This window comes from Oratosquilla oratoria, chromosome 27 (genome assembly GCF_046742065.1).
Source record: "Oratosquilla oratoria isolate Oo_2021 chromosome 27, ASM4674206v1, whole genome shotgun sequence".
NCBI classification, from domain to species: Eukaryota; Metazoa; Arthropoda; class Malacostraca; order Stomatopoda; family Squillidae; genus Oratosquilla; species Oratosquilla oratoria.
Window position 1 is genome coordinate 35,277,415 of NC_134803.1, and position 14,716 is coordinate 35,292,130.

Here is a 14,716-nt window from a genome sequence, read left to right on the forward strand (position 1 = left end):
TCGGACGATATCAAGAGACCATGGCGGATTAATATAAGCAATCTAGAGGCTAATACTTTCAAATAAAATTACCTAGAGTTTATATAATTTCTTTCTAGAATCCGAAAGTCTCCGCGATTTTGAAAGACTATATAGAATTAGTATTTTAATTCTCCCATTCACTTTCAGTTGTTGATTATGCGGTTCTAATAATATATATTTTTTCTGGTGTCATGAGAAGTATGTGAGTGAACTAAAGTTCTGTACTATTCTTGGCATAAACGTCTATCTCACGAGGAAATTTCACAATCACATTTCACAAGCACAATTCATAAATGTTTATTTCACAAACATTCACTCCACAATAAAATTTCGCAATCATATTTTTCACAATGATATTTCACAATTAAATTTCACAGTTACATTTCACAGTCACATTTCACAGTTACATTTCGCAAACGTCTATTTGACAAGCGTACATTCCACAATAAAATTCATGATGATATTTCACAATCACTAACGGAGAACATATTCTCCTTCCCCATTCGTGGTTGGGTTTTCTTTTAGCACACCCTCCCCTGGAAAGAGACAAGAGTTTCTGGTTCCTTTGTTGCGCTGGAAAGCTATGCCGTCCCTTGCTCTTGAGTTTCTTTGAGTATTTACACGAGTGTAGTTCAATCTTAGCGTTTTAGTCAGTATATTTGGTCTATCATTACAGTATTTGAGAAGATTCATTAACAGCTTCTGCAACTCTGATCTACCAGAGGGTTTTGTTACATTCGTTTGATCGGAAACTCATTAGATTTGTAATCAGGAGAACGAAAATTAATTTACAAACGCCAGTAGTGCCTTGTTCTCATTTTCATTTACAACTTTCAAGAGAAAGCTGTAAGAGTAAGAGCAAGCAGATATAATTATGAATCCAAAGCTCTCCAGCTGCCATGATTTGCCATTAACCTTTTTCCATCGTAATTTATTCATATATGTAAGTGATTTCTGCTGTTTTCATGAATACAATCGGCAGCGATCAAGTGCCCTGTCTCGATGTTGTCATCGTGCCATGGATTGTGGCGTCAAAGACTTGATCAGGGTTATGTATATTTTGCAAAGAGTCGCCGAACGAAAGGAATATGACATTTCTGAAGATCTTACTTTACTCGGGTAATAGGTTATCTAAAATGTGAGTGAGGAATCGTCCCATTTTCATCTGTTAACATAAAATATCAGGTAAATGCTTGGCTGAGCCAATAAAGTAATTTCAAGGTAAGTCTTCAACTTTTCCCTAAGGCATTCAAATCAAATGTAATCTGATCCCGGAGGATAAAACATTTCAGAGTGCTTTATCATCATTTCTACTCATTTTATTCATCAGCTGGATGATAATCTAACTTGAAACTGCCTTCTTGATAATATTTCTTTTCATGGAAAATAATTGGTGATAATAACAATTGTTGTTTCGAATTTCACCAACTGGACATCCACAGCCTCATAGCGGACTGATATCTGTGTTGGACAAGTATGGTGCTGAGTCTATATCACTGGGCTGTAGTAGTGGATGGGAATAGGAGGGGAACAGTCACAATTTGTGAGCTCTCCTTGTGTAAAAAACTGTGGAGGAAGAACACAGTTGAAATTTATAGAGACCATAGGCCCCTACAGATGCTGCACCTTCAGGTGAGACTGACCATGGTCATGGGGCTTGAAGATAGACAGAATGGATATGATTCCTTCTTATGCCCATCTTTCAGGGCATCACCATGCAGTCACCCTTTGTTGTTTCATCTTTTTACTGATAAATATCATATCAATAAATTCAATCATTTTGTACACTTGCTGCATCATCCGGTGCATGAATATCGATACAGAATATTTTTACTGATGCCGTGCAAAGAATATAATCAAACAAATAAGAAAAAACCACAAGCGTTTATGTCCTTCTTTCAACTCAAATTGTTTATTGAAATGAACAGAACTGCATATACTAGAATCAGACTATGTAGTGAAACGCGGCGCACTGATTCCGTAGACTTAAATAATGTTGTCCTCTTCCTTAGTCGCTATTCCTTATTTGACCTTTTCTTTGGAGAAATGTCATTCTAATCTTGCATATCATGAGTACATGAAAATTAATATCAAATGAAAATATACATATTTTTAATCTATTTCGTAACGATGTAACAACTATGAACTCCAGGCGAGATCACACTTCACGCTAATGAATTTCTGTTGAACTGCAATTCTGGAGATAAGAAGTGAAGCTTTTATATTCTCATTCTTTTTAATCAACGGTGATTTACGAAAGCCAGTAAACTCGGTCAATGCATCTTAATGTTTTATTTTATTTCATTTTATTTTATTTTTTCGTCTCCATGTGGGTGGACATGAAAGATTGCATTTCTTATTACTCAATGTCTCTCTTTAATGCTTTCATTCTGGCCACTGTGAATTTGCTTACTTTTGGATTTAAATCCCATACTTCTGTTCGATTCCTAGTAGGGACTATTACCTGCACTCCAATAAGTCTAAGCGCATAATAGGGCAAAGGTGACGCCTTCGTCCTCAGCTACACACCTTCTTCGTCTCTTCTTTTGGCGACTCAGGTTTATTGTTCATTTGAGGGTACAAAACCGTACCATGGGTGTTCAAAGATATAAAGATTCCCTTTAGAGTTTTTTTTTTTAGATAATAACATACTACTCTTTTCAGCTAAGGGCAGTAGATTATTTTTTATATCGCATAAGAACATACGAGTAAGAATATATGGATGGAGGAGACCGCAAGAGACCATAAGACCTACACTAGGTAGTTGCATATCCCTTACCACCTGTCATTCCTATACATAAGGTTACCTAATCTTCTAAAAAAAACAATTGTTTCAGTGTTCACTACATAGTTACTAAGTCTATTCCGTTCGCTAACCACTGTACTGACAAACCAGTCCTTGCCTATTTCCTTGTTAAGCGCTGGAAACCATCAGGTGACCACTCATCTGTGGAGGAACTGTAGCTTATCTCTAGCAACCTTTCCCATCCTTGATGGCACCTATCATTTCTATCCACAAAGTTATTTAACTTTTTTTTTTTTTTAAAACATCCAATAGTTTCAGTGCCCACTACATGGTCATTGAGTCTATTTCAATAGTAGTTGACGAATGGAATAGATTTAGTAAGTCTGTAGTGAGTGCCAAAACTATTGTTTGTTTTAAGATAAGGTTAGATAAGTTTATGGATAGGGATGATAGGTGGTAATGGGTATGGAACTGCCTAGTGTAGGACTTATGGTCTTTTACAGCCTCTTATCACTGGCACCTTTACGGCATCCCTTCGTAGTGAAAGAATCACAATAGATTATTACGCAAGAATATCCTCATGACCTTGTGGTCCATAATGAAGCTAGACGTGCTATTAAAAATGAAATATGAAAATGTACGTAACCTTCTTCTTCATTTTGGAGTGCGGAATCTAATTCATAAGACTTCTATGGGAAGACCGCGTGACAATGTGTTGCTATGTGTTGTCTCGTATATCGTTGACCTAGTAGTTGATGAGATGTGGCATCACTGCTACTGGTGTTATTCGTATATGTGGCAACACTGCAGCTGATGTTATTTCCATCACTGAGCGGCACATGTAGGGTGGGAGGCGACCGGAGTGGATATGCTGGTCATACCCGTATAGGTCAGTGTGTGACTGTGTTTACAGCGTGGGGAATCGTTCTGGGGCTCAGAGCGCTTTGTTACAAGTGGGTCGCGGTCATGCTGGGGTATTTTTCAAAGAGGGGGCGGTGTTCAGACCTTTTTGTTGACAAAGTGAAAATGCTACAGGATGCACAAACATACATTGGTCTATCTATTGGTGACTATGATGCTTGACAATTTCATGCTGGATGTCGTTTGATACATATTTCATTATACATAGAGACAGATTTATCTTATTTGGCTGACGGGTGTTTCCTTTGCTGGGGAGTTAAGCTAGTAAGATACTTTTGCTAAGTTACAAAAAATAGATGGATAATAAAGGTAAAGAAAATAAGAATAAGGAGAGTAACATTTTTTTCTTGGATGAAAGTCTGACGTTAAACAGAACAAAATGTATACAACACATAACCGGGCTGAAGAAGTTAATGTGCAGGAATTCCAATTTCCGAATTCCCTCGCGGTACAATTGCAAGAACAGAATTCCTCTCAACTTGTTTCCAAATTTCTTCTACGGCCAACGTAAAAAAAAAAAAAAAAAAAGGTGGGATGACAAAGCAGAGGGAATTCCACATTAATTTCCGTACTCATTCGCATGAAAAAATGAAGGTAATTTTGCGATATATTTCTCAGATGGGGTTCCACTGCTCTCGAGTGGCCCACAGAGATTTCTAAGTCTGGAGGCTAAAATCTAACAATTTGTGCAAAGGCAGATATCAGCATTGATTTATTGCCAGACGATTTTGCTAATCTGAAGAGAGTCCTCTCGGGGAAGAGGATTAAACATGATGACACATTACAGACTTTACTCTGGTTAGAGTTAGAGGACTTCATGCAGCTTCAGAGCGGCCTCTTAGCCAAGACTGACATTATCTCGATAATGGTGCTAGCTGGCTGAGTTGATTAGAGCTTTGCTACTTGCGTCGGATGTCGAGCAGTTCGAATCCTGCCACCAGCGAATTGAACCAATGGCATGGGTGATTAGATTCTATGCTAAGAAGTCCTCTGTAAGGGGTACCGTTCTAGCCTAATGACAGGAGGAGTTCGCGATGTTAAACCGAATCATTCAGGTGAAAAAAGACGATATTTTTTGGATGAAAACTTAAGGCTGAAAGGATTAACTCTTTTGACACGACGAAGTAGTTTACGGATTTTATTTTAGTTAACAGCAAACGACTTTAATCACCCGATGACGGCGAAGGTCGGAGTGGAGGTGAAGGGAACTACTGTAACGAAGAGAATTAATCCCTTACACCCATTACTGTAATTTACGACCAAGGGAAGCTTGCCCCCTCTGCAGGAGAGCAATTATCCAGAACGGCTCCTACTTCCCGGAGGACGAGATCGGTAGTCGAGGTGTCCGAGGTTCTGTTTCCTCGAGGTGTAATGAGTAGAGGACCCACAGCCTCATGACCCCTGGCAACGATCCCCAGACTCTTACACAGGTCTCCCCCGGAAGAAACTTTATCCTGATTAGTCCATAGGGTCAAGGTGACGGCCTAGGAGGCGGCTCAATGTCACCAGGATGAAGTTAATAATATTTGTCACGTGTTGTCGGCATGTGCGTAGACACCTCCCCCGAGCCTTTGTGAGAACGAAGCTAATTAGAAGTAACGTAAGGGTGGGCAGCTTTTCATAAAGATCAGTGGTATGATGCGAGTGGGGGGCTAGAGATGGGCTTTACACACAGCGGAGAACGGCCTCTTCCAGTGGAAGTCTAAGCACAAACTGAGACGCAGGCGACACAGGCGACACAGGCAACACAGGTGACGCAGCGCAGGCAAAGGCAGACTTCCTGTTGTTGTACTAAAATACAATTTGAACATTTCTTTCACCTGAAATGTTTTTACATGTACTGCATCAGCATTTCGAGTGAGAGAGAAGTTCAAACTGCTTCTCAGCTTGCACATAAGCTAATTCTTCTGAATAGGACAGATTTTATTATCTTAATCATCAATCAAATCTCAAACCTCGATGATAACCCTTTATTTACCCTATTCTATCATAGAATGATTGCAATTAATTAGTGATATATTGAAGTAATAGAGACAATATTTTTGTGGTGCCGTACATTTGTAGATAAGATACTACAAAACTACTTTATTTACCCTATTCTATCATAAAACGATTGCAATTAATTAGTGATATATTGAATTAATAGAGACAATGTTTTTATGGTGCCGTACATTTGTAGATAATATACTACAAAACTTTCGCCGACCTTTGAAATGCGCCTGTACATCGCCTGGAATCACACACAAATCAATGTCTTCGGGGAAGGTTAATTAACACGATGCTCGTAATACATATGGAATGTATTCACTGGGAGTATATGCGCACACGTGTGTGCGTACCTATGCGCTCGTATGTATGTGCATATGCTTGTGTATGTGCGTGTGTATGTTTGTGCATGTGCGTGGGTATGCTTGGTTATGTGCGTGTGTATGTTTGCATATGTGCACGTGTATGCTTGTGTTTGTGTGTATGCTTGTGTATGTGCGTATATATACTTGTGTATGCGCGTGTGTATTTTCACGTACATATGTGTGTATGCTTGTGTATGTAGTGTGTATTCATCATGGTCTTTGGATCACGTGTTGGACTCATGATCGATAGCTATTTTCCTCTCGGAAGAGAGCTCAGAGCACGTATGACCGATCTATGGATAATGCTGTGACCTCACATGCACACACACACCCAACTCCCTGCCCACAAGAGTTGGAGTAACGACTCGAAGCGCAGCGATACTGAAATTATTTCAGCCCTGGGCAAGATTCGAACCCGGGCCGCCGTAGTGACAGCCGGAGACTACCAACCGCGCCACCGAGTCGTGTATGCTTGCGTATGTGCGTGTGTATGTTTGTGTATGTGCGTGTGTATGTTTGTGTATGTTCGTGTGTATGCATGTGTATATGCGTGTGCATGCTTTTGCATGTGCATGTACATACCTGTGTAAAGCGTGTGTGCTTTTGTATACGCTTGTGTATGATTCTGTATATGGGTTTGCATGCTCGTCTATGCTTGTGTATATATATGTATAGGTGCGGTCTTATGCTTGTGTATATACGTGTGTATGCTTATGTACGTGCGTGTGTATGTTTATGTATGTAGATGTGTATGCTTGTGTATGTGCGTATGTATGCATGTGTATGTGCGTGTGTATGCTTGTATATGTACGTGCTTATGCTTGTGAATGTGCGTATGTATGTGCATGTGTATGTTTATGTATGTGCGTGTGTATACTTGTGTATATGTGTGTGTGCCTGCTTGTATATATACGTGTGTATGCATATGTAGGTGCGTGTGTATGCTTGTGTATGTGCGTGTGTATCCTTGTGTATGTGCGTGTGTATATACGTGTGTATGCTTGTGTATGTGTCTGTGTATGTGCGCGTACAATATGTGTATGCGTATGCTTGTGTATGTGTCTGTGTATGTGCGTGTACAGTATGTGTATGCGTATGCTTGTACCCTTTCTACATTCTTCCCTTACGGTCGCCATGTTTTGTGTTTCTCGCTTGAAGAACCCGGACCGCCGTAGTGGCAGGTGGGAACTCTAACCACTGCGCCACGAGGTGTGTGTGTGTGCGTTTACATGTATACATATATATATATATATATATATATATATATATATACATATATATATATATATATATATATATATATATATATATGTATGTTTATTTGTTTACACGTTGTGTTATTTTTGTGTGTATATTTGCGTGCATGTGTATGTGTCCATACGAGAACGCGCGTGTGTGTGTGTGTGAGCTCCAAGCATCAATATGATTTAATGTTATTTTATCCCTTCTTTGAAGCCCAAAAAAGGACAACCCGAGTATCCGTCTTTCTAACGTGACGGCAAAATGTATTTTTCCTTTCCTTTCATTTTTGGAATACCTTGTTCTTTTTTTTCAAAGACTTCCTTGAGAAACTATATTTCTTTTCCTTTCATTTTTTTTTCTATATAATGGCCTTCCTGATTTTTTCTTTTCTTTTCTTTTTTGAAGTCTTTTTATTTTTTAGCTGCGGCATATATATATATATATATATATATATATATATATATATATATATATATATATATATATATATATATATATATATATATATTTGTAAGGTAAGGCATTTGATTATTATTAATATTTTTAGGAATATAAATTATATTTGTTTTGTTTCGAGATTATTGAGCAAATTATTTATTCCTATCATGAAAATACAAACGAGTGATTGAATAGGATAGATAAATGTCCTAGCAATCAACTAATAGCAGCTAATAAACAGACAAATGAATACGAATATAGAGACAATCTAGGAGTCACGAGAATCATATTACATTTTCTTTACTTTGTTGCTTTGACTTGAAAAACAATTCTTTTTTATCGAGTGATATTTTATAGTTACGCAGATAGGAAAGAATGTCGATTTTTCAACTTATTTTTTAAACTGAACCAGAAATGGTCCATTATTTTCCCTTAATTGGGAAAAAATTATAGAATTACGCAGGCAGAAATTAAGTCGTTTTCTTTATTCATTTGATAAAATCCACCAGTGTTTTTTTTTTTTTTTTTTTTTTTTCTTTCTTTTTTTTTTTAGCTGAGGGCAAACTACGTTTCGACCCAAAGGCTTCGGTTCAATCAAGCATCGTTTTCCTGAAACGGAAATCGCCGACTCAGAGCTTTTTCTGAAAAGAACAGCCTAACCCGTTTTACGAACTTTGTTAAAGGACGATCGATTACAAGCGCACTTTGATCCGACCTCCCCGATCTGAGAAGCTTCTACATAGGAAGATGTCTTGAAATACTTTGTTTTATATTTTGTTTTACTTTGATTTATTTGATCTCGTTTTATTTCATCATAGGTTATCTTGTTTTATTTTATTTTGTTTAATTTTGTTTTTTATTTCATTTTATCTTATTTTATTATATTCCATTTAATCTAGTACATTCCTTTGTTATACTGTTTTGTTAGAATTTGTTTTGTCTTATTTCATTTTATTTTTCACATTTTATTTGTGTTTATTTAATTCTATTTTATTTTATTTTGTTTTATTATGTTTCATTTTATTTTATTTTGTTTTATTTTATTTTATTTTAGCTTATTTGATTTTGTCTCATGTCTATTTCATTTCATAGTGTTTTATTTTTTATATTTTTTTCATTTAGCTTAAGTAACTTTCTTGGCCACCATATTCAACTGTTTCAGCTCATTCTTCAACACCAACTTGCTTCCTTGCCTTTTTATTTATCTACTTGTTTTATCTTATTTTATTTTATTTTATTTTATTTTGTCTCATGTCTATTTCATTTCATAGTGTTTTATTTGTTTATTTATTTATTTATTTATTTTTCATTTAGCTTAAGTAACTCTCTTGGCAGCCATATTCAACTATTTCAGCTCATTCTTCAACACCAACTTGCTTCCTTGCCTTTTTATTTATCTACTTATTTGCTTTATTTTTATTTATTTATCCATCTATTTTTATTTTGGTTGCCATCGCATGATTTTATTCAGATTTGGGGAAACCTTATCAGAATCAGAGAATCAAACCTAATTCCAACTTTAGGATTATTTTCTGAATCTGAACATGTGATTTTATGGGATATAGATAAGAAACCAGCCGCGACCATAGTACTAAACCGGGACAAATTAATCATGTTCTTTAATGTCCCACCTTTCGTATTTTGGTCTTCCTTCGTCCAGGCAATTTCATTCAACTTAGGTAAGTTTCTCGTGGGCGGAGAGATTAAGGAGACTTCTGAACCAGTCTCACAAAGTCTTAGCAAATGATAAAAGACGAAGTGGCTCTTTAAACTTTCGTGACTAGAAGTAAATGACTCGTTAGTATGAGAGAGAGAAAGCCATAAAGAGAATAATCACTTTTGAACCTCATCCATACCGGGTGTGACATTTTTCTTTTTTCTTTACGCTAGTTGTCGTCTAACTAATATTTCATCCCTATGGCATCCAATTACCCAATAACGAAGTAGTTTTAGTTCATCTCAATCAATCTTATTTCGTTTTTCTTTCTTTAATTTTTGGAATACTAATGAGAAATAGACATTTGGGAATGGATGCTAAAGAGAAGTGATTGTGCCGACAGCACTGTATGGGGCAGAAACATGGAATATAAGAGAGGAAGAGAGGAGGAGTTTGAATGTGTTTGAGATGAAGTGCCTGAGAAGTATGATAGGGGTTACTAGGCTGGATATTGTGAGAAATGAGGAAGTGAGGAGAACAGGGGTGGAAAGGGAGTTGGGAGATAGGGTTGATGAAAGAGTATTAGTTTGGTTTGGACACATGGAAAGAATGAGTGAAGAAAGATTTTAAAAGAGGTGTGGAAGGCAGAGTTCGAAGGAGTGAACATGAGGGGGTGACCTAGGATGAGATGGATGGATGGGGTAAAAGGGGCATTGGGAAAGAGGGGAATGTCTGTTGAGGAAGGAAGGGAGAAGACAGAAGATAGGGGTGAATGGGGAATGGTTGTGTATGGATGATGCTGTGATGCATATAAGGGAGTGGGTGGGGGATGGGGGGTGGGGGAGTATGTGTGAAAAATTAATTGACACTGCCTAAAGGGATTTCTCCCCGTCTTCTCTTTTTATACATGAGGGGACGGAGAGAAGGGGTCGCCAACTTAATGAAGCGGCCTTACTGTGGATGTGCTGTGTCTAGTGACACTACTTCCGACCCGGGGCAGTGGGCGAGATGCAGGGATGACCCATCATCCAGGAGGTGCCAAGACAAGAAGGAGTAGAGTATGTTGGGGATGGAATGGGTGGGAGTGGTTTTTATGCCTTTGTTTTTGGCTACCTCCCTTGTAAGGGGGAAAAAGCCTTTGGTATATGTATGTATGTATGTGTGTATGTATGTATGTATGTATGTATGTATGTATGTATGTATGTATGTATGTATGTATGTATGTATGTATGTATGTATGTATGTATGTATGTATGTATGTATGTATGTATGTATGTATGTATGCTTGTATGTATGTATGTATGTATGTATGTATGTATGTATGTATGTATGTATGTATGTATGTATGTATGTATGTATGTATGTATGTATGTATGTATGTATGTATGTATGTATGTATGTATGTATTTTTGGATGCTCTCTGGTCGAGCGGGTTAGTGTCGCTACTTGCGGCGAAGGTCGAGGTGATGGCAGTTCAAGCCCTGCCACCAGTGAGTTGGACCAAGGGCATAGTTAAATTCCACGCTACAAAGACCTCTATAGGGGGCACCGTCCTAGCCTCCTGATAAAGGGAAGTTCGCGACGTTTGATCGAATCTTTTGTTCTTAATTCTGGATTTCCGCCAGGCTATTGTATTCATCTCCGTGTCACTCCTTTGATAGTGAAATGATCACACCCGTCAGAATCCTCACCGTCCCTAAACTAAATAAAATACCTTGACGCTCTCTTGAATAGAATCATCTGGTGTTAGCCAGAATGAAGTCTGCCAAATGTGTCACTCTTTGTTATGACGACGAAGGCGAAGCAATTTCCTGTTTTGGAATGTCTGTGTTGGCAAAAAAGTTCAACAACAGCTGTGTGTATGTGTAGAGATGGAGAAAGAGAGAGGGGGAGGGAGAGGGGAGAGGTTTCCATCAGCTGAATGAAATCGTCTAACATCAGCTTATGATAAACTAATTTATTCCTGTACGAGCCGAGGACATGACCAAGAAGTAATGTATTATCCAGATACATTAGGAGTCTCACCGTCTTCCAAAGGAATATTATCGAGCGCACATAGTCTCTTATCCAACATCTTTGAGAAAAGTGATGCTCACTCGTATGGTAACACCGCCAGCTAAAAGTGTTGCCATACGATCAAGCCTCTTTTTTCAAATTCGCTGGAACAAAATTCAAACCAACGTCTGAAGTTGAAAAATCTACGACGTCATTTGAAGGTTGTAACACCCACGTGAAATTTACTACTTCCTGACAGAGTTGACACCAACGTCAGTGTTTTTTAATCATATTACTTGATTATATGTACAGCCTCTTTCCAAAAATAAGCAATTAGAAACAGAGAAAGAAAAAATATTGATTTCAATAACCGGAGGAGCGATATAACTGGAAAGATATTCGGAGGAAGCAAGTTCGAGAGATTGCGGAAGGGGAAGAAGATAGAAAATTCTGTACTGCTTCACTTGATAAATAAATGGCCTAGTTCTCGCGTATTCGTTTGACATTTCACGTAAGCTGAAGTGTCCGGAGGGGAATTCACTTGTTCTTCCTGTAAAGGCTGCATTCTAATTAATCATCTTAGGGATCATAACCTCGCTTTACAATCAGGAACCATCGACCTGCAAATTAAAGCCTTCAGGTTACGAATTACACTACAACCTTCGGTTTTTGAAGCATAACACTAAAAAAAAAAAAAAAACAGACTTCGGTTTACGAATAAAAAGTTTCGGTTTACGAATCAAAAGTTTCGGTTTCCGAACTACGATCCTTAATATAAGAAAGGACCACAGTTTATAAACCAAGACTTTCACCATATGAAAAATAGCCTTTGGTTTCCGTACAAAAACCTCGGTTTTCGAACTAGAATGTTTTATATAGTAATCACAGTCCTCGGTCATTCGCTTGGCACACCGTAACCTTTGAATTACAATCCATAGTCCTTGAAACACGAACCACAAATCTCGATTTGAGAACATCCTTTGCTTTATGAAACAAAATCATTGCCTTACGAGCCACATCCTATGATATACTGAATGTAATATTAATGTTCCCACTTGAGATGACCTCTAGATGCTTATGAATTGGTTCCGTACCAAGAGGCATTTTTTTAATATGAATATCAACAGAATATTCTTTTCGTCTTCATAGCATTCCTCTCTTTCCCCATATGTAGAAAAGGGTTTATAACCAATTTCGATAACCTCTGCCATACCTATCTCGTTAACCCTCGGAGACTATCTCTTGCCTTAAAAAGAAAATAAATAAATGAATAAACAGAAATTAATAGAAATACATACATACATATATATATATATATATATATATATATATATATGTATATATATATATGTATATGTATATATATATATATATACATATATATATATATTTATATATATACATATATATATATATTGACATATATATATATATATATATATATATATATATATATATATATCACATTGTGCCCCATTTCTACGATGACGAACTTTAGAAATTCTATCCTGACAAACACCAGCTTAGTGAATGTCAATGTAGTAAAGCGGCTAACACCAGGAAGAGTGCTCAAAAATACAATAGTATTCAAAGAAATACAATAATCACTTTTTATAGAATGGACTCGGCTGATTAAATATATAATCGAATACAGTCGCAAAATTAAGTGTTGCCAACCTTTTCATAGAGTTTGAGTATTACGTGAACAAAATATTGTGGAAATAGAAGCAACGGTTAATTTTGTGACTAAAGAGAATATTTAAGAAATACAGTAGGACAGATGGATAGTAGAAATTTTAAAATTATCGCTATTCTTTTTTTAATATAGAAATCAACCTCAAAACATAAAAAATCCTATGTGATTCTGGTCTGTAGAGATTTGATTAAAACCCCTTAAAATACCATAAAACATACGTAATCAATATACATGGTGTACAAAACATGAAAGAATGCTTACTGGGTAGCTGGAGCGTGTGGCTATAACAGTCCTCGACGGTGGGCTTGTACGTCGTGGAGAAGAAGCCCTGTAGGAACTGGAGGACGAGAGAGGTCTTGCCTACCCCTCCTGCCCCAAGGATCACCAATTTGCTCTCCTTCATTGCGACTTCGTGGGTCTAAAGCGTCTCACCCGAAGAGGAAGGGCGAAGAGGAAATTCGTCTTCGACCAGAAGGACCCGAAGGTTATCTAAGAGTCCACAAGAAATTTTTCTTGAAGCTTGGACACAGTATCTTTGCGTTCCAAGTCAAGCAAAGACGTCTTTATTCAAATATCTGAAGAGGAACTTCAAGCTTGAAGCGGGGTACCAAAATTTTAGATATGTTTTGGCATCTGTGATGTCTGGTCTCGTCCAAAGCTTCAAGTAGTTGAAGTTCTCGAAGTCTTCTAAATAGGATCAGACGCTTCAGGTATGTTTTTTCGAGTCTATAACACTAACCCTTACTCTTCTGTATTTTTTGTAGTTCTAGAAGTGTTAGTTTCAGGTACTGATCATTTAACAACCTAAGTTGCACAAGTTTATCCCGGAAAAAGTTACTGATCAGTATGTCACCTGGATCCTTTTATGTCTCTAAGAACACCTCACGTGACAAAACCACAAGAGTCGAGAAAGTTGAGCTAACTTCGGCCTGTCTTTCACACCAAAACACGAAAACACCAATAGCCAGCTTCTGGTACATCCAGCGTGGAATCTCTCTGAATCTTCCTGCAGCAGTGATGTTAAAGGGCCGAAGAAGATACGTCTGCAGTTCAGCAGACGAGGAGAAGGGTGCGACTGGCTGGGGTAGAGAGCGCCTCTGGAGCGCGCTCGCTGTCTGTCCTTCGAGCTCGTTCGGGTCGTGTCGATCTCTCGGTGGTTGGCGATCGAGTGAGACGCGGGAGGCTGGCCGCCAAATGAAAAGGGACGCTGACTGGAGGGAGTGGAGGGGCGCGAAGTTGGCTCTGAAAGAGTTCGACTATGACGACGATGACGATGACAAGGCGTAGGAGAAGTAAGAGGAGATGACAGCTGTAGGAAAAGGAACAGTGGGAGGAATAAATAAACAAAAAAAGACAGAAAAACAAGAAGAGGGAAAAAAAGAGATGAAAAGATGAAATGATGACGTAAAAGGAACGAGAAAGAAAAGATGAGGAAAAGAAGGAGAATGTTGAGGGAAGAAAGGAAGGATAATTAAAAGTAAGATTATGAAGAAGAAGGGAATAGAATGAGGATAAGAATAAGGATGAGGATGAAGAAGATGAGGATGGGGATGAGGATGAAGAGACGGACAGTAGAAAGAATAGTAGGAGGATGAGGAAAAAGAGGATGAGGATGAAGATGAGGATGGTGTGGAAAAGGAAGATAAAAG

At 37.8% G+C, this 14,716-nt stretch overlaps 1 protein-coding gene across 1 annotated transcript in view; it reads right to left on the reverse strand.

Moving 5' to 3' along the window:
* The window catches only part of LOC143039950 (GTP-binding protein Di-Ras1-like), a 62,752-nt gene extending 48,509 nt beyond the window's left edge, over positions 1-14,243 (reverse strand). Inside the window, exon 1 of the mRNA XM_076210423.1 lies at positions 13,329-14,243. Within this exon, the coding sequence (XP_076066538.1) occupies positions 13,329-13,470 (142 nt within the window). The 5' untranslated portion in view covers positions 13,471-14,243. The remainder of the gene's footprint in view (positions 1-13,328) is intronic.
* Positions 14,244-14,716: the final 473 nt, after the last annotated feature.